This window comes from Glycine soja, chromosome 11, assembly GCF_004193775.1.
Source record: "Glycine soja cultivar W05 chromosome 11, ASM419377v2, whole genome shotgun sequence".
NCBI classification, from domain to species: Eukaryota; Viridiplantae; Streptophyta; class Magnoliopsida; order Fabales; family Fabaceae; genus Glycine; species Glycine soja.
This window is the reverse complement of record NC_041012.1, coordinates 46,365,889-46,384,608: the sequence shown is the minus strand read 5'-3', so window position 1 is coordinate 46,384,608 and position 18,720 is coordinate 46,365,889. Positions and strand designations below refer to the sequence as shown.

General features: G+C 33.8%; 2 protein-coding genes across 2 annotated transcripts; one reads left to right on the top strand and one right to left on the bottom strand.

Moving 5' to 3' along the window:
• The first annotated feature begins 1,621 nt into the window (after positions 1 to 1,621).
• On the top strand, positions 1,622 to 6,670 carry LOC114374194 (polycomb group protein FIE1-like). The gene is made up of 13 exons (XM_028331809.1): positions 1,622 to 1,885; positions 3,199 to 3,264; positions 3,358 to 3,480; positions 3,964 to 4,044; positions 4,120 to 4,212; positions 4,335 to 4,410; positions 4,720 to 4,799; positions 4,875 to 4,946; positions 5,436 to 5,495; positions 5,577 to 5,673; positions 5,883 to 5,946; positions 6,223 to 6,282; positions 6,371 to 6,670. The coding sequence occupies exons 1-13, from the start codon at positions 1,685 to 1,687 to the stop codon at positions 6,453 to 6,455; spliced, it is 1,158 nt and encodes a 385-aa protein (XP_028187610.1). The 5' UTR covers positions 1,622 to 1,684; the 3' UTR covers positions 6,456 to 6,670.
• A 582-nt stretch (positions 6,671 to 7,252) lies between these two features.
• On the bottom strand, positions 7,253 to 15,793 carry LOC114376057. Its single transcript, XM_028333971.1, has 20 exons — positions 15,486 to 15,793; positions 15,318 to 15,406; positions 15,115 to 15,224; positions 14,966 to 15,020; positions 14,443 to 14,531; positions 14,009 to 14,075; positions 13,867 to 13,926; positions 13,468 to 13,638; positions 13,276 to 13,369; positions 13,102 to 13,181; positions 12,908 to 12,983; positions 12,735 to 12,778; positions 12,348 to 12,415; positions 11,844 to 11,929; positions 11,592 to 11,749; positions 10,145 to 11,483; positions 9,723 to 10,009; positions 8,766 to 8,972; positions 8,533 to 8,689; positions 7,253 to 7,751 (listed from the first exon to the last, which is right to left on the bottom strand). Exons 1-20 carry the CDS (start codon positions 15,595 to 15,597, stop codon positions 7,450 to 7,452), a joined length of 3,651 nt encoding a protein of 1,216 aa, XP_028189772.1. The 5' UTR covers positions 15,598 to 15,793; the 3' UTR covers positions 7,253 to 7,449.
• Positions 15,794 to 18,720: the final 2,927 nt, after the last annotated feature.

Sequence of the window (18,720 nt, the reverse complement as noted above, 5' to 3'; positions counted from 1 at the left end):
CAATATAAACTAATCATCTTAACAAGACGATTGAAGTTATGCATAGTGTTTAATTAAATACATAGTCTTGCGAATATATGATCTTATTATTTTCAAGAATATACTTATATAAAAGGTCTTGATCGGGTAATAAAAAAGTTTTACAAAAGTGGAAGGTCTCTGCTAACTTATTTCTTCATCAAAAAACACGCTTTTAAAAAATAAGGCACGACCAACATACTTATCTTAACAAAAGATTTGTTTTTAACGCACAATTTAAATGAGAAAAGATAAATACTCTATTTTATCGTATCAGAATGACTAGTTGATCAAAAACATTAAATATTACATTTAATGCGCCAATATTCATATTTCTTCAAACTAAAAGATTGAAGCCTCAACGATATTTCAGCCAATACTTCCAATTTGCCTATATATACCAAAGATTTCAAGAATGAAGAACTTTTTGCACAACTCATATGTGATCTATATATGTATTTCTTCACTTGTTTTTCTAGTTGTAATTCTCTAATTGTAAAAAGAAAAGACTTGAACTTCATTTGTAAATCTGCTAAGACAAAATAGTTAATGAGCTATATTCCTTTACTTTTTTCTTAAAATAGTGGGAGATTCAAAAAGCTTTTAATTAGAATAATTGAGTCAGTTTAAAGAGGTTTGTTTGTAAACAAAGAATACTCATGCTGAACTAAAGACTTAAGTTAAATATTACTTGTAACAACCTTAACTATTAATAGATTTTTTAGTATTTTTTTAAGGACCAGTCGTACTATTAGTTAAGATGAATCAATATAAAAAAATTTGTGTTTATCTCTCTTCCTTAATCTTTTTTCATAGTACTTAAACAATCTAATATCTTTATAACACATTGTTCAACTTACCTCTTTCATTTTCAAAATATGTATTGTCCTACTAAACATGTTCTTAAAAAATATTTGTGGAAATATTTTAAAATACAAATTAATCATCATCCTTTTAGTTTCTTTTTCAATGTTTTACAACATTGATTTGATCAAAATCTAAAACCAATTGACACTTTAGGTTAATTGTTATTTCTGGTAAAGACCCAGACAACTTATTTTTTTGAATCCTTCATAAATCGATCCAAATCTCTAAAAGCTTTAAAATTTAATTTTACACCTACAATATGATATCATTCAATACATGTATTACAAACATAATATATGCACACTGGTTAAAAAAAAATAATATATGCACATATATTTAACTATTTATGTTATATTATGATTTGAAGTTATTTTAATTTTCCATTAACCCAATATCCCGATTGAATAAGCTATGTGTTGAAACCATATCATCTTGAATCGATCTTGTGTGCAATCAAAATCTTGGAAAATCTCATACATTGATTAATCATTACACGATAATTATGATAATGTGATGAATGGTTTAGACTTGGGCCATAAAGAGTATTTCAATCCAAGTTTTATGACCCAAACATAGTTTTATACCTAAAAAATTACCTATTTACTTAATTTTGACCAAACGTTACGGTCTAAGTCTTATAACATTAATCGGGTCAATCAAGTTAAGTCGGGTAAACCCGTAAAATGACCTATTTATTTAACTTTTGTGAGAAATTAGAAAATTATACACTTTCTCTCTTATGCCTCTTTGTGTGAACCCTAAACCCTAAGAGAAAGAGTATAGGGAAGTAGAAAAGAAAATGGTGACAAGGGTTGAGAAAGGGGGAAAATCCTTTGGTTTGGGGTGTGATCCTGTTGTGGGATCATTGATTCCTGCAAAAAAGAAGGATTACAAAGTCACCAATCGCCTCCAAGAGGGGAAACGCCCTTTGTACGCCATCGTTTTCAATACCATCGACTTTCGTTATCGCGACATTTTTGCTACAGTTGGGGGCAACAAGGTAAATCTCCTATTTTTTCCACTATCATTTTATTTAGGCTATGAATAGACGATTTTGGTCCTTCTAAGATTTAATTGAGACATTTGGTTTGTGTACTTTTAAAACTTGATGATTTTGATTATTGCATCTAATTAACGCTAACCTATGCTTATGTGTGAGACATTTGTATAGTTGATGGTTAGGGGTCTCATTAAGGCTATGTCACACTAAGGTGTTGGTAGATGGAAGGATCTTCTCAAGGTCACGAATGAAAAATCATAATATAGATAAAATTGGCGAAATCCAAAAAATTTAAGTGATATCATATAACTTACTAATTAACATTAATAATCAGAATTGAACAAATGAAAAATTAACAAACGATCGTAGAGAGGAGGGGTTGGGGGACGAATGTCGATAACCACCCCAAGTCCCCAACCCATTCAAAACAAAACGCAACACACACCGCAGATCTAAGTTTCTGCTACGAGAATCGAAGCCGTGGTTGGTGGCGGTTCAGATCTGAGTTTCTGCTTCTCAGCCACTCTCAATCCTTTTCGTGGGCGGTGGCGGTGCAGATCCGAGGCTCGCGACATGGAGTATTGGAAGCTCTGTGAGTCTTCTTCGACGCCGGCGAGAGAGTGAAAATGAGTTGGCGAATCCTAATGCATGCATAACATGCTTCATCTCTATTCGATTTGGTTGCTTTTGTTTCTTTTATTTCCTTTGTTTTTGAATGTGCACCTGGCCAATCTTAATATGTGCTACTGGTGAAACCATTTGCTTTTTTTATTTTATTTTTTTATCTTAGTTACTTTGTGGTAATAACAAATGTGTATTGCTGAGTGCATCTAAAGCCTGGAATATTAGATTTCAACTTCAATGAATTTATTTTCTTAATGTTGTATTTGTTTTAGCATATTGTTGTTAGTGTCTTTATGATCTGGTTCTTCGTTTTTCTTTTATTAATATTTCAGTTTATATGAGAAAGAGTGTTATTTTTTTGTTTTGGATTTTTATGTGGTTTGAATCTATGAGGAAGAAGACGATTGAGGTGGTGTATGTTTGCGGGTTACAGAAATGGAGTAAAGAACGAGAAAGAGAATAATTTAGTTAGTCAACGTTTATAAACTAACAGTCACGAAAGCCATTAGATAGAAGGACCAAAATCATCAATTTTTAAAACTAAGGGGACCAAATGTCTCAATTAAATTCTAGGAGGATCAAAATCACTGATTCATCAAACTAGGGGATCAAAATTACATTTTAGCCTTTTATTTATTGCCAAAGTTTCAGTCTTTAATGTTCTTTTTTTCTTCTTCTTAATTCCTTAGGTTACTGTTTATCAATGCCTTGATGAAGGGGATATTGCTGTTTTGCAATCTTATGCGGATGAGGATGTAAGTTAATAGTGACCCTTCACTCTCTTATTTCATTTGTAAAAGTATGTGTATGGAAATGTGCTTCAATTTATATGTTTTTATGTAAACCAGAAGAATGAGTCTTTTTACACCGTGGGTTGGGCATGCAATGTTGACGGGACCCCACTTGTTGTGGCTGGAGGACTCAATGGGGTAATCCGAGTCATTGATGCTGGCAGTGAGAAGATACATAAGGTATTTTGATTATAGTCTACTTGAAGCATATGAACAAGATGATTGTAAATTTTTATATTTAGGAGGCATTTATAAGAGCTTATATGGAGTTCATTTGGGTTTTATGTAATGATATAAGCATTCAAGCAGGTATTTGATTAAGGGTAGTTCTTTTTACTTATTTCAATAAGTTTGATGGTGAAGCTTATCATAATAACTGGGAGCATTTTTGTGAGAAAAAAATGTCGGTATCCTTGTTGGAGTCTAGTTTGAGCTTATGAAATTGGTTCATGTCTTTACTATACATTCTTCTTAGCTTATTCTGCCATGCCCTAAGTTCTTACTGAATAAAAGTGTAATTGAGTTATTTACCAAGTATTGTGGGAATTACTGCAAGAGTGCAAGGTGAATGTCTTTAATATTTTTTTATTCAATAATGTTGAAAATGTACTGGTTATGCATTAATACGTGCTGCTATGTTACATAAAGCCCTCCTCTGTGCAGAGTTTTGTTGGCCATGGAGACTCCATAAATGAAGTCAAAGCTCAAATATTAAATCCATCACTCGTGGTATCGGCAAGCAAAGTAAATAGTTTCTCCATATTTTCACTATCTAAATAATCCCTTGTTTTTCATTCGATGACTTCTAAGGTTTATCAGGATGAATCTATTCGGTTATGGAATGCTCATACTGGAATATGCATTTTGATATTTGCTGGAGGCGGGGGACATCGTAATGAAGTCTTAAGTGTTGTAAGTGTATTCTTCATTTAATATATCTCTCATTTTTTCTTGCTTAATTACCTATTCTCGATGATAATATAAGATTTGGATTTTGGAGATTAGTCAAACTAACTTTTTGTTGCTTGTTGTAGGATTTTCATCCATCGGATATGTATCGTATTTGTAGTTGTGGCATGGATAGTACTGTAAAAATATGGTCTATGAAGGGTAAGATATTTAGTTTTATGGTTGTTGCACGGATGTTATTTGGCTATGATTTATTTTACGGTTTATGTATTTTGCTAACTTTGTCCAATATTCCAATTAGAATGATAACATGGACACTGCCATTAACAATTGTTTTTGTAGTTTCTTTTAAATTTTTTGTGTGGAACATGATGCCTCATCCTGTTTATGCATTGAGTCAATTAAAATGTGCATGAACCAAAGTTTTTATGCATGCGACTTTTTTTCAGTGTCTCAATTGTATTGTTGTCCTTTTCATTTTAACCCATCATGCCCCTCATGTTACTGCAGAGTTCTGGACATATGTAGAAAAATCATCCACATGGACAGATCTTCCTTCCAAGTTTCCAACAAAATTTGTCCAGTTTCCTGTAAGCAACAGTTCATTTTTGGTACATATCATTGATCTTTTTCTAATTTCTAATTCTAGTGATACCTAATTTCAGGTTTACACTGCTTCAGTGCATATAAATTATGTTGACTGTAATAGGTGGTTGGGTGATTTTATCCTCTCAAAGGTGAGTGATTGCTCAGTATCAGTCTATTACCTGGTGGAAATTAAATTTTAAGGTTTGTTGTGGAAATACTATGCTCCAATGGTATCAGCTTCATGGATCTTTTGTAAAATTGGTAGCTTCTAATGCTATTTCACTAAAACAATAAATTAATTATCAAAAATTTGTATGGTATCACTTTGGTTCTTAGATCATGTGTTTAAAGGCTTCCTTTGGTAGAAAAGCAGAGGTAGCTTTGTTGTGTTGATGTTTATATACTTTTCCTTGCTGCTCAGTTTAAGTGGGAAATCATATTTAATGAAGTTTCTTTGACACAAAAAAGCTTTAATAATTGAGAGATGAAAATTTGTAAGAGTTTTTTGGGCAAGTCCTCCATTTTGGGAACTTGACATTGAATCATAAGTATCAAATTTTTCAATTTGAGTTTTCTCTGATTCACAAAGTTACTTGCCAATTCGTTAAGTAATGAATTATGTTATGTTATGTTTCCAGAGTGTTGATAATGAAATTATCTTGTGGGAACCTAAAGTGAACGAACAAACTCCAGGGAAGGTTAGTTATAATTATTAGCTGTTTTTAAAAAAAATTCTGCTCAAGTTTTAATCAACTTTTTTTTTTCCTGTGGATGTTTAGGGTGTAGTTGATGTTCTTCATAAATACCCTATTCCCGATTGCAATATCTGGTTCATCAAGTTTTCTTGTGACTTCCATTTCAACATAGTTACAGTGGGTAAGAGTATCTAATTGCATTTTTTTACATTTATTATTTTCTCGTGTATGTGCAGCTTCAGTTCCACAGTGACAGGAATTACGTATTACACACAAATTGTTCATTACAGATTTCTGGCAATTTGGAGTAGTTCTTTTGCTAGCAAGTTTTATTTTGTAATTTGAAGATTTTAGCTTGATTTTGTATTCATTTGTTTTTGTGACTGCCAGGTAACAGGGAAGGGAAGATTTTTGTTTGGGAATTACAGTCAAGTCCTCCCGTACTTGCTGCAAAGTTCGTTTATCATAAGATTATTTTAATAACAAAATTTAGATACAGTTCTTTTGGTGTTGTTTGTTCTGTTTTCCAATCAGAATTGAAGTTTTACTTCGATTTCGATAATTTGCATAGTAAAGGTTTGCAGTAAATGATTATGCGAATTACTACCTAGGTAAAACTTCAATTCTAATTGAAGAAAGAATAACATCTTAGAAATTGTATCTAAATTTTATTCTTATGGTTAGTGGATTTTTATCTTTTGAAGTTCTTATGTCGAGTCACCTTGTTTAGGTTGTCACATCCTCAATCAAAATCCCCAATCAGGCAGACTGCAACATCCTTTGATGGAAGGTAATTCTTCATACATTGATGTCAATAATTTTGATATAATATTGTTTTAGTTTTTAACTATAGTCCTTTCTTGTGTGCTATGTTGTAGTACTATATTGAGTTGCTGTGAGGATGGGACAATATGGCGTTGGGATGTTTCAAAACCCTCAACCTCAACCTCAACCGCAGCCTAACTTATCTTCGTGCAACACCAATCTGATGTGCATGTCAAACACAAGGGCATTTGTGATTTATCAATTTAACCAGTCATGTACATCAGGAACTTGATTTATTGCATGTTTTTGTATTTGTTTATTTTGGTTCGGTAAGGCTTATAATGTAAAATGTTCAACTAAGAACTCAGTTAAAAGTTATTTAAATAAAGTAAAGCCAAACCTTGATTCATGCATATGTTACAACCACAAAGGACTAAACGAACAGGTTCATCTTTAAAATTGGGTCAAGTCAAGTCATCGGTTTATACAATTTAGAGAAGTTAATTATTAGAGTCTCCACATAAATCAGCTTGAAAATATTTTTTTAAAATAGATGTGTTTAGCATTTGAAGCTCAAATGTTCATTTCATTTCAAAATAAGTGTTATCCTAGCCTATTTTATACGGATAAAAAAAGTTAATAAATAAATGAAAAGAGTAATAATATTATAAAATTAACATTATTAATATTGCATTGAAAAGTTAAAGTGACATTTATTAGAGATACTTGTGAAAAAAAGATAATTATATTGAAAAGTTAACATGACAATTATTTTTTGAGACTTTTTTTAAAAAATAAAAGAGGGAGTATTTGTTACAATGCAAGACAATTTTTTTGTTTAAAAATATATTTCAGTTAAATTGTTTAGTATAATATTGGCTGTTTGGTCAATGTTGCTAAATTGTTTTCTACCACCTTGTATGCTGTGAATGTTGAGTTATTTTCTTTGTTGCATTGCAATCAGGATCTCTCTTTCAGAATTTAATGACATCGTATTTTCACATGTTAAACTCCCAAAGATTATCTCAACTATTTGATTGCATTTTTCGCTCAAGGGAACAAAATTTCGTTACGTCAATGAAGAGCCATGGCGGCTGCTAGCTTGTATCCTATATGCACAATATCTTAACCTATTATGTGAATAAAAAACTTTTTGACTATAAATATACAGCAAAAATGGCAGAGAGGAACCTCAGATTTGATTCCGTAATTGCATCAACAGGTCGTGCATAGTCTCTATCTTTTGACTAAGTCGGATGACGGTAAGGTGTTGAGAGGAAGAAGACTCGGAAGTACCAATATCACTGATTAAATCATTAAGTTTAGCCTGTGAATCCACAAGTGCTTCCTCAAGCAAAGTCAATGTTTGCTCTGAAGTTTTGTGTGATTCCTCATTTATGGTGAGATTCGGCAATGGAGAAAGTCCTCTACTACCAACACTTCCGTCTCTACTGTACTTTTCAGAAGAGAAAATCTTATCAATGCCTTCACTTCCTGCAAATCACCATACCGTTATTAGAAAATTATGAAACAAGGATAAACCAAGGTTCTGTTTTGTCTAAATTAGCACCGTTTCCCGCTCAATTTTTGCCAAAGCAAAATTTTTCGACTTTGAATGCAAAATCCTAGAGAGTAGGAACAGTAGTAGTCTGTGCAAGCCATATGATTTGCTCAAGAAGTTAAGCACAATTAAGTCTCCAATTCATGAGAAACTCCAGACAATTACTGTTCATGTATTATTGTATTGTGCTTTTCCGTCTATGAATTGAAAAGTAGTGGTTAAAACCTAAATTCACCATTTTCACAAATTTGTTTTTTGAGTGGCACAATTTTCAACCTTGGACTTTGGTATAGCTTGCTTCATTAACATTAGCTCTTTGAGGGTTAACACAGCTTATCATATATGGTAGTCGGCCGAGGTTGTCATCAATGTACCAGCCCCCCTCTTGGATTTGAGATACCTTGTTTTAAAGCATTATCCATTTCCTATAAATTTTGTTTTCGAAAAAATAACACTAATAGAATCCTTGTGGTCTATGGCTTCTAGTACTGTGCGTTGCCTCTCTTTGATCTATATGCCATACCAGTTAGTTAATAATACTAGACCTCAAAACTAAAATCCATCTTCTGCGCTATGGGAAAATGCAGTTTTTTAATGATATAATCGTATTACTTCCTAACTTTAGGAAAGACTGAAGTTCCACTAGTAGGCTTACAATGAGATTTTATGTCTAATGAAAAATTATTCAATGCATGAGAAACTTTGACAACATACCTAGGTGCCCGAGTTGGTCTATTACAGACTGACCAACAGAACCTTCTAACTTCAGCAACCTTATAATTCCAGCAGTTATCCGGCCAATTGAGTCAATTTCAGATTTGCACAGAAAAGTGAGGTGCTGAACCTCATCCTTGGTTACAACCGCCTCAATCTGCATGAAGAAATAATCATCACACAAACCTTCATATAAAAGAGACAACAAGCCATAAATATGAAATTCTCATTACCGGTTGTTTAACAGAGAATTTTAGGTTTTCCACTTCCCAATTGACCATTTCATCATCAACATTCTCCCCACCCAATATCAAGCGAACTTCAACACCAATTCCTCCAACTGTGTTGGTGAATCCTTTACCCCCATTTGCAATAGGTGTTGATGAAGGAATGTCTTTTTGCAAATGAGGCTTCAAGATTTGCAGACCTTGAATTCCAACCTGCAAGTGCCGGCTAAGTATGTAAGGGGTTTGATACTGAGTTTATCATATTTAAACAAGGATATATATCAGAGAAAACCAGATTACATGGTATTGGATGTTTCCTGGGTAAGCACACACTAAATATGTTTTGATCATTATGAACAAAGTCTTTATTCATAATCATCATAAATAACAATATGACAAGAAAGCCACCTAGCCTCATGTTTGTCCATTTAAGCCAAGTAATGAAACATTTGATTCTGACTTTGGCAACATTAATAGAAAAGGTAGTTCAGAAAAAGAACAAAAATAAATTATTTACAGAAATAAGATCCACTTTAAGGCATGAAAAGTAGCAAGTTTTTTTACAGTTTACTTTATTAAAACCAAGGATATAAATGTCTTCAAATAGATGTTTGGTTAGTTTTCACAATGCATAATTTGTTTTAACTTGGCAATATTTACTTGTGAACAGAAAGAAAAAGGTAATAGGTCTAATGATCCATCTAAGCTACCCCCGCACCCTCCCAATGACAAAAATGGGGTGTTTTTCAAGTTTGACAATTCCTGCAGGATATGATGCCCGACTGAATGTCGAGCAATTTTTTTTAGTAAGTGTTAATTTTGCTTTCTCTCTTTTATAGCTTCAACCTATTATTCTTGAAAGAAAAAGAAAAAAATCTTTGATTCTGCAGTAGTTTGGAGCAGAAATTTATATACAAAAAAAAATTAAATATTAAAAAAATCAGATAGAAGCATCTTTCTTACAGTAATCAATTCTACTGGATGTTGTTTTATTCTTTGCAATTGCCCTTTTCCATCTGGAATATTCGTTGGGCTACTTTTTGCATTTACTCTTAAACCATGGAAAGATGCATGCCAACTCCTCTCTTCTCTGTCTTCATCTACATGGCTTGAGAACCACCATCTTTCAGCTGTCTCTTGTGCATCTTCAAGGGCAAATAACCAGTCTCTCAATTCTACAGTTACATCCACATCACCAGGCTTTTTCAGTTGAGGAAAACCAGTTTCTTTCCCTTCTCTTCCACTTCCAACTGGTGAAACAATAGTAAGGAAAGTATATTTAAATGTAGCAAATGAGCATGCCAAAGATGAATAGAGAACAATTTTTTATGTACAAAGCACATTAACCAACTACAAAAAATTAGATGACATAGTTTGTTTCATACCATCTTCTGAATTATCAACAATGAGAGGAGTTGCCTTAAAAAGTTTTGACAATGGTCCTTTTTGTAAGTTTTCCAACCCTTTACAGAGACCAATCCCAGGAGCTCCATCAGGTCCAAGTATTCCAAATCTATGCAGGAGGGCTTCAGCATAGTTCATTCCTCCAGCAAGACGAACACCAGATACAGAAGCTGAGACATTCAAACTATGAGACTCCAAATCTTGTTCATATAATGGTATGACATGCTCCATGCTTATGTCCAGAAAAGGGACTGAATGAGCATTTCCATTCAATAGATGTTTCTCGTTCTTATGCACCCAGAAAACAGTTCTTAGTTGAGGATATCCATTATCACTCAATAAGAGAGCATTTTCCTTAGAACTCAAGAATGAGCCATTTTCACACGGCAAGTGCCCCTCATCATCTACACAACCTATCACAACACTCTCCCAACGTAAAATGGATGAAACAATAATGGCCCCACCAAGGGTTCTATGAGTGGCACTAGTAAACAGATCATCTCCAACAAATTGCACTAAAGGCATCCCCTCAATATTCACAGAAGATGACTCCAGAAATCGAAGTTGGAGGTTTTTCACTGATAAACTCACAGAAGCATCACTAGGAACCTTGTCCATCAGCTTTCCACTAAAAGATTTATCCCTAATGTCCTCCAATTGTTTCCTTTTTCCGGCCTTTGCTATCTTTTCACTAACTCTCCCAAAATAACCGTATAGATCCAGGACGAAAAACAATTGTTCAACAGAAGTGTTGGACAGATACTGTTCACAAGCAACTCCAACCCTGACAATACCCCCAGGAGGGGGAACTTGTAACAATGGACTGCCATCAGCAGTTACCATAGCTACTTCAATGCAAGCATCTTTCAGATCAACACATCTCCACAATCCTGATGTCTGTTCAAGGGAATTTTGACATCCAGTTCTGTCAGTACATGCTTCCAATGACAAAGTAAGCTGGGATGCTCTAGCAGTCCATTTCTCCTGGCTAGCATCAATTGGTTGACCTTCCCAAAGACTGAAGCAAGCAGGATCCTTCTCCAGGTTCAGAATTCTTAGTTTCAGTGAGGGTGAATTTAAAAAACAAAGGCTTTCAATATGAAGCCTTGCTCCAGCAAAGGAGGTCTGGACTGTATTGTCCATGTCACTTTTGGAAATATCCAATTTGGTCTTGTCAAAAGGAACTGTAAGATCCAGTCCTTTGAGATTGAAAATAAAAGATTTCACTGAGAAATCTGATAAAATGTCACCAGGATTGACAACAATTCCATCAGCTAATAAAGAGGATATCCTCAGGCATGATTCTTCCTGGAGATGAATCTACAAATACAGAAAGATCATCAAATTATATGATTGGCAAAAATAAGTACAAAATAGATCCACTTTTACATCTATAACAGGCCATTTATCGAAAGAACCTGCACATACCACAAGAGGCTGACAGTCAATAACAGTTTCAGAAGCAAAGGATGGTGGAAGTGGAGAAGGCATGATCTTAAGAGCATGGAGGCATATTAGAGGGGTTCCCTCGATCAATTGCCACTCCTGTTCTTGTAAAGGATATATTGGAGGGCAAAAGCTTCTGGCTGCCAAAAGAAAGGATAGAAAAATAAGGGAACAAACAATATATGCATTGCTTAAGTGGTTACTTCTTTTCAAGAATATGTTGATAATTAATACCAAATTCTGGCACATGGAAAGCATCTTTTGTGACAGCTTGCATTGAAGGTTGCACTAAGATACATGGAGGGCTACAAAAGGTGTCCCTGCATTCCAATAGGCACAAACTACAACTTAGTTCCATTGTAACAATTAGTACAGCCAGCTCAACATAAAAAATAAAAGTTATTGTGTCATTTCAACTATCAAGTGCCACCAAATTGACAAATTAAGTAGGGTATACTGCTGCTACTTAAGAATATAAGAAATTTTTATTGTCCTTTTCTTCTTTTCAATTGCAATAACTTCTCCCAATTTAACCCTGGATATCAATCATCTAACCATAAAAGTAGTGGGTTCTATTGCCAATATATTCAGATTAGTAGTTTCTCACTCCCAGCTTCCAATTAAATCCTATGAGCACAGAAATACATTGACATAGGAGCCTACACCTGCCCATACACAGGCAAAGCTTGCTGAATTCTTTTAATAGTTGTTATTCAGATAGGGCACAAAAACACAAACCTTAAAAATAAGCCACCAATTGTAATTCTGGTCAAGTTATTATCATTATCTCCTTCAGAAAGACTGGCCTGCAAGGATAGTCAGTAAACCAATTTCACTCTACCGCAACTGAAAGCCTGATAACATTTCACAGAAAAGGGTCACCAATGGACCCAAATAAACTATATACAAAGGTGCCTTAAACCCCCAAAAAATAGTCTTCAGGGAAAATAAAAGGCTCTGTACGATTTTTAATTCTGGCTCAAGGTATAATCAGTTCTATTCTACCTATTAGATAAGGCTAAGGTAACCAGCAATAATATTAAGAGTAATATGGACAGTAGCCAGGGAAAAAAAATGAATGCAAAAGTGTGAGAGTGTCAGAATTTTTTTTATCAAAAGACATACCCGAGAAAAGCAGAGGGACTGCATCAAAAGCTCAAGCTGGAATTCTGCAAATTAATGCTAATAGTTGGATCATTGTGCAAGCAATGATATACCTAAAGCTAGGAGGATATTTAATAATAATTCAAGGAGACAAAGATCAACATAAAAAGACCATGTGCAAGCTAAAAACAAACCAGTATCTTTAATACAAAGAAATATATGATCTATGACAATTGAGACAAGAGAACGCCCAGCTGCTTCAGTGGATCGCTGTCACAATACAGTTAGAAACAGATTCAGAGAAAGCCAAAATGAAACATGATTATTTTGTGTGTAACAAACTACTGAGGTGGTCTCAAAGGAGGGGAAAGTTAAGACAATATGAAACCTGCTGAATCTTGGAATCAACATCACCCCTGTTTAGACATACATATACTCCCGTCATAAAGCGGAGAAGTGCACGTAATCCTGCTCATATTTGTATCAAACCCACGTCACATCCATACCATTTATATCAATTCAATATGGACACAATAAACCCAAAATGTGCCCTTGTACTTACCTGGTTCGCTTAATGCAGGGCAAACAGCTTCATTGATGTGCAATTGAACCTCAAGCCCAAGTGGACTATTCAACTCAGTTCTCTGAATTGTGATCTGGTAATAATAAAATCAAGCTATATTTCATGATTTACAAAATACTGTAATGAAACAAAATATTTATAAAAATATGTAGTGGGGACTGCATTAATTACATATGCTTCTCCTGATACTCCTTCTATAAAACGCTCTCCTCCAAAGAATACACGCTTTGCGCCATCATCATCCCTAAAGTTTGATCCCTCTTGAGAGTGGCCTAATGCAGCCTCTGTGAACATGTCGGGATGAGGTAAAAGATCAATAGACAAAGATTGCCATTCCAGTTTCTGGGCAGGACAAAAAAAATGAGAGAATTATTATATGGTAATACACATATAAGCAACACAGTACCCTCAAAATTGAGAATATAGCAGAAAATAATTTTTATGAAAGAATGCTATTCTTGTAATGAAATGAAACCTATAATATAGAAGAGCAATATGAAGGATATAAAATCACACCAATACAGATTACACACTGATACATTAAAACTAGTGAAGGGAGGGATATATTACTTTGAAGACGTATATGTACTTGTTACTGGAGAATTCCCGTGCTTCCTTAAGATTTACAACCTGATAGGAAAAATTCTTCAATCAAGTGCTATATGCAAGTAGAACCAGAAACTACTGTAAGCCTGGGTTTTGAAGTAAATACCTGCCAGTTTTCATTTGTGGTATACAACAAAAGATTGCGTATGGTGATAGATGCCATAGGTGGAGCCCTGCAACCAGAGGTAGTGAATGGGGATGTTTATAAATAGACTTGAAGCAGAACCAGATCAAGTCTCACACAGCTTCATTTATATAAATACTTTGAGCCAAACACAGCAAAATCCATCACCCATCAGGTTTATGCTTAAGAGTTAAGACTGTCCCACAGAACTACCCACTATATTTTAACTCCATTACAAAAAGCATAGTTTAGATACTGCATCACTCCCAGTAGGGAACAAGATACTAATATCAATTGCAATTTATTGAGATCCATTCCATAACACTTGACAGGGTTGGTGATTGGTGAAGCATAAATAATTATATATGCTGAAGAAGATATCAAATTCAATGTACTGGCTGGTACCAAGAACTTACCATGTTGCTCCCACTTGGCGACGAGAACCACCACGAGTTTCAAGTAATAGATTAACTGTTTGAATTTGTATAGTCATGCCATCTGCAATCTGACAATCACCCGCAGTCAGTATGAACTAGTAACATTCAAACAAGATACTTGCATTTATGGACAACTGATCAGCCTAGGAACTACCAAACCTAATAGAAAGGATTTTGGTATTAGGCCGAACACCATTGCAATGAATGATCCAACCTTTCATTGCATCCTTATCCCTCTATTCAGCTCAATAAAGGACTAAGATCTAATAACCTCTCCCTATAGTCAACAAATTCTCCATGCCTACTTATTTTTGTCACTAAAAATTCTCCTCTCGAGCTAACTGTTAAAATCCAAATCCCTCAAACATTGTGAAAACTGACTACAAAATCAACCAAAGCATGTTTAATAAACTACGAATATCACTTTATCAACACTTACACATATCAGCTCATGCTTAGTTTTTTTTTTTAAAAAAAAAAAAAAGCAGAATGAAACTCAAACCTTATCAGCGAAACCATAACCACTTCCCTTGACGGAGGCAGCCGACGGCGTGGAACTGCACATAAACGACAAAATAAAACAGAAAAAATGAAACAAACGACAGCAAAAGCAAGAGCATGAAGCATCACTAGCGTCGTTTCATTGCTTACCAGTTCGAACTAAGAGATTCATCAGAATCAGAACTCTCCTCGAGAACCAGATCGAGTCTATCAATATGCACCACGATAGGCTCCGTTTGCACATTGCTCACCGACGGAAGCTGCAAAAAAAAAAAAAAAAACAAATCACAACTCACGATCGGAAACAGAGCGAAGAAGCGAAACGAAATCGGTTACCGTGTGAGCGACTCAACTGTAATCTCTAGTTTGCCGACTTTGGCGGTGGCGACGTTGAGCGCCGGCGGCAATCCGACGCTGGAATGCAAGGCGTCGCCGTCGATATCTGAGAGCGAGAATCGAATCGAAGTTGGTGAAATGAAAATCGAAATCGAATTTGGATTTGGATTTGGATTTGAAGGTACCTAAATTGGAGAGGTGAACGGTGCGGCCTTGGAGCTTGAACTGTTCGCGGGAGAAGGATTTGAGCCAGTACTTGAGAGTGTACTCCAGAGCCCGACCCAGTATTGATTCCATTTCGGATCCTGTTATTCGGGTCGGGTTTTGCCGTGAACTCAATTCAGCTTTTCTTTCTTTCTTTTTTCTTCAGTACCGATCTATGGTGTTATAGAGAAATACTACAGTGGAATTCTGATTGCGGCGAGGGCACGTGCAGCACGTGACAGGAGAAGGAGGCCCTCGCTGTGTCTGCGATTTGTGTCCGTTACTGTTACTGTTACTGTGTTTTGGAAGGAAAAGCTAAAGCTATCATGATAACATGATTTTTTTTTTCTTTTCATTTTAATATTCTTTCGAGATTTTCAACTTTGTTGGCAAATTTTGTAAAGTTCCTAAAGATTTTTACATGTATATTTTTTTTTTATGGGAAATTTTGGTATACCCTAGACGCTTCAGGTAACAAAGACAATTCCACCAAAAAGTGACGACCTTTGTTTAGTGACAACCTACAAACATTTACATGAAACTTATAACCACCAAAATGTCATTATTATGTCAAATTCTAACTTGAAAGTTGAAGTCCTTACAAATAAGCAAGAACATGAAAAATCCATGAATACATGAAATTGAATGCATTCATAGGAAAATCACCTCATTAAAGCTTTGTAGCTAGTTATGCTAAACATATATGCATTAATTTCTATACTTTTATTCAGCTATAAATCATTATACATATGATATGCTTATTTATTTTGATAATAATTATTTTAAAAGTTATATATTTCTTTGACAAAATGTTTCTTACAAGCATTAAATTGATAGCATATAAATTTAATTTTTACATTAATATTGCATTAATTTCTATTAAATTCAATTAGATTTTTTTACAATAGTTGATAAAATCTTACTGCATTTTTTTATATGTAGAAAATAAGAAATACACATCAAATAATTTATAATAACTCATATATATTATAGGTATTCAACCAATTCAATTAGATCCATTTAGTGTATTTTGAATTTTAACTTGTATTTGATATTTGTCACACATTAATATGTATTTGATATTTGAAATACATACATATATTAATTAGCATTATAATTATAATTGGTTTGGGTGAAAAAATAAATGTAACAAGTGTTGTATAATAACTTTTGAAATTAAATAACAGATGAGTGCATGGCAATTAAGTTTCATGCATACTCTTCCCATAAGCTATTAATTAGGTGAACAATCCAGTTTCTGCAACTTTTAAATTCCATATATACCGATCTGTAAATACATATGCAAAAAAAGAAACAGACGCACAATGTAATATGAAATAGTGTGGAACATGTGCCTCGGGGTTGGTTTCATGATACAAGAATTAGTTAACGTGAGGTCATTTTTAATTTGTTAGACAGATCGTACGTACAGACACAGTACGTAACATGCGTATCATTATTATTATTATTATTCAAAAACTAACTGGTGAGCATTTTAATTGTAAAATCATTTCAATTTTTTGGATGAACCAATTGAGAGAGCCAATGACATTTTTTTTATCAGTGAATAAATATGGATTTAATAATAGAACGAAGGATACAAGTGTCATAACCTCTCTAGGAAGCCAGTGAAAACAAATTAAAAGCATTCAATGGTTGGCAAATTTACACAAGGGGGTTGCTTTTGAAAACTATCTACGGAGGAGGGTTTCTTTTAAAACAAATTACGGAGGGGGTCATTTCTGGACGTGGGTGTCGCCATTAACACTGGCGGGAAGCTTGAACCGCCAGTGACAATGGCGGGATAGGGGGTACCGCTATTAGCATTTGCGGGACAGGCTGAGGAGAGAGGGAGTATGGGCAGTCCCGCCACTCCCTTCTGCGGGACACATTCAGCTGTCTGCAACCCTCTACTATAATTGTATTATTATAAGAGGAGGTTTCGTAAATACTCTAACTTTTTGGCTGCTATGAATCAGAATAAAAAAATATATATTTAGCTGCTAGCATGTTGTATTATCGTATTCATATTGACAATCTCCTTTCCACAATCAGATTCAAAATTCAAATCTTAATTAACTTTTAGATATAAAATAAATCATGCTAAAAAAATATTTGTTCTGTGTGTATTCATATTCATGATCCCTAACAAATATTACCTAACATTTTTTAGAGATAAAAAAAAACCTCCATTCCATATCAATTTGTGGCCTCCAAGCTTCAGGTTTTTAAGTAAAATTTCGATTTCGATTATTGGAGTATTAATTCAGACCGTGAATTATTTGGAGTAATAATGTGCATATCCTTTTCACTTATATAATTAAAATTTAATTTTGCAAATTTATTTAATTAAATTATATTTTGAATATATATAATAATATTTTATTGAAAATTAATTATTATTTAAACTAAACGAGCATTTTATTTTAAAATAATATTTTATTAAATAGAAAACATTAATAATTGTTGTTCTTAATTATGAAAGTTATATATTTATAGACTAACCCAAATGGAATAATTTAATTTTTATCATTTCAATTCTAACATCATGTCAATAGTTATATATACCTATTAAAGAAAAGTCTAACCCAATTGATTATGCATGGGGTAGATGTTATAAACCTCTTCATCATTAATGTCATTCATAAATCAGCCTCCTAAAGACCAGTAAAGATTTTAAGATATAATTAATTTTTTTTATCTCCTTTTTTTATTTTACTCCCTATTAAATATGACTCATGATAAGACAGGGATACAAAAAAATATAAAGTAAACATATATAAGATAAAATAAAAATTAAATATATAGATACAAATTTTAATATATATTTTTTCTTTTTATTTATGAATCAAGTTCAACGAATCGAAATTATGTTTAAATTAGTCTAGTTTATTTTCGGTCCTACTTTTTTTCATTTGTATGTAGATATGTAATTGACATAGGTATATCCGTATATGGGTAACAAGCATGCCCCCAGTGAAAATGCTTGCCCCATAAAAGTGACAAAATGCAAACACGAAAGCTAGCTGAAGCACATTCTAAGTGGATCGAAATTAAGAATATCTCAGCAGCCGACATATATATAAATGAAATGAATTATCTTTTATATATGATCATATAAATTATCTGAAAAGAAAAAACGTAGAAGCTAGCCTCGCCGGTGAGCAGCCAATCAATCAGAAATTGAAAAAGTAATTGATTACTACTGATTAGGCC

Coding starts and splice junctions, on each gene's coding strand:
- LOC114374194 (XM_028331809.1), top strand. CDS start 1,685: ATGGTGACAAGGGTTGAGAAAGGGGGAAAATCCTTTGGTTTGGGGTGT. Junction 1,886..3,198: donor CTACAGTTGGGGGCAACAAG/GTAAATCTCCTA, acceptor TTAATTCCTTAG/GTTACTGTTTATCAATGCCT. Junction 4,411..4,719: donor AAAAATATGGTCTATGAAGG/GTAAGATATTTA, acceptor ATGTTACTGCAG/AGTTCTGGACATATGTAGAA.
- LOC114376057 (XM_028333971.1), bottom strand. CDS start 15,597: ATGGAATCAATACTGGGTCGGGCTCTGGAGTACACTCTCAAGTACTGG. Junction 11,750..11,843: donor TTTCCATGTGCCAGAATTTG/GTATTAATTATC, acceptor TTCTTTTGGCAG/CCAGAAGCTTTTGCCCTCCA. Junction 8,690..8,765: donor AATTCTCTGTTAAACAACCG/GTAATGAGAATT, acceptor TTCTTCATGCAG/ATTGAGGCGGTTGTAACCAA.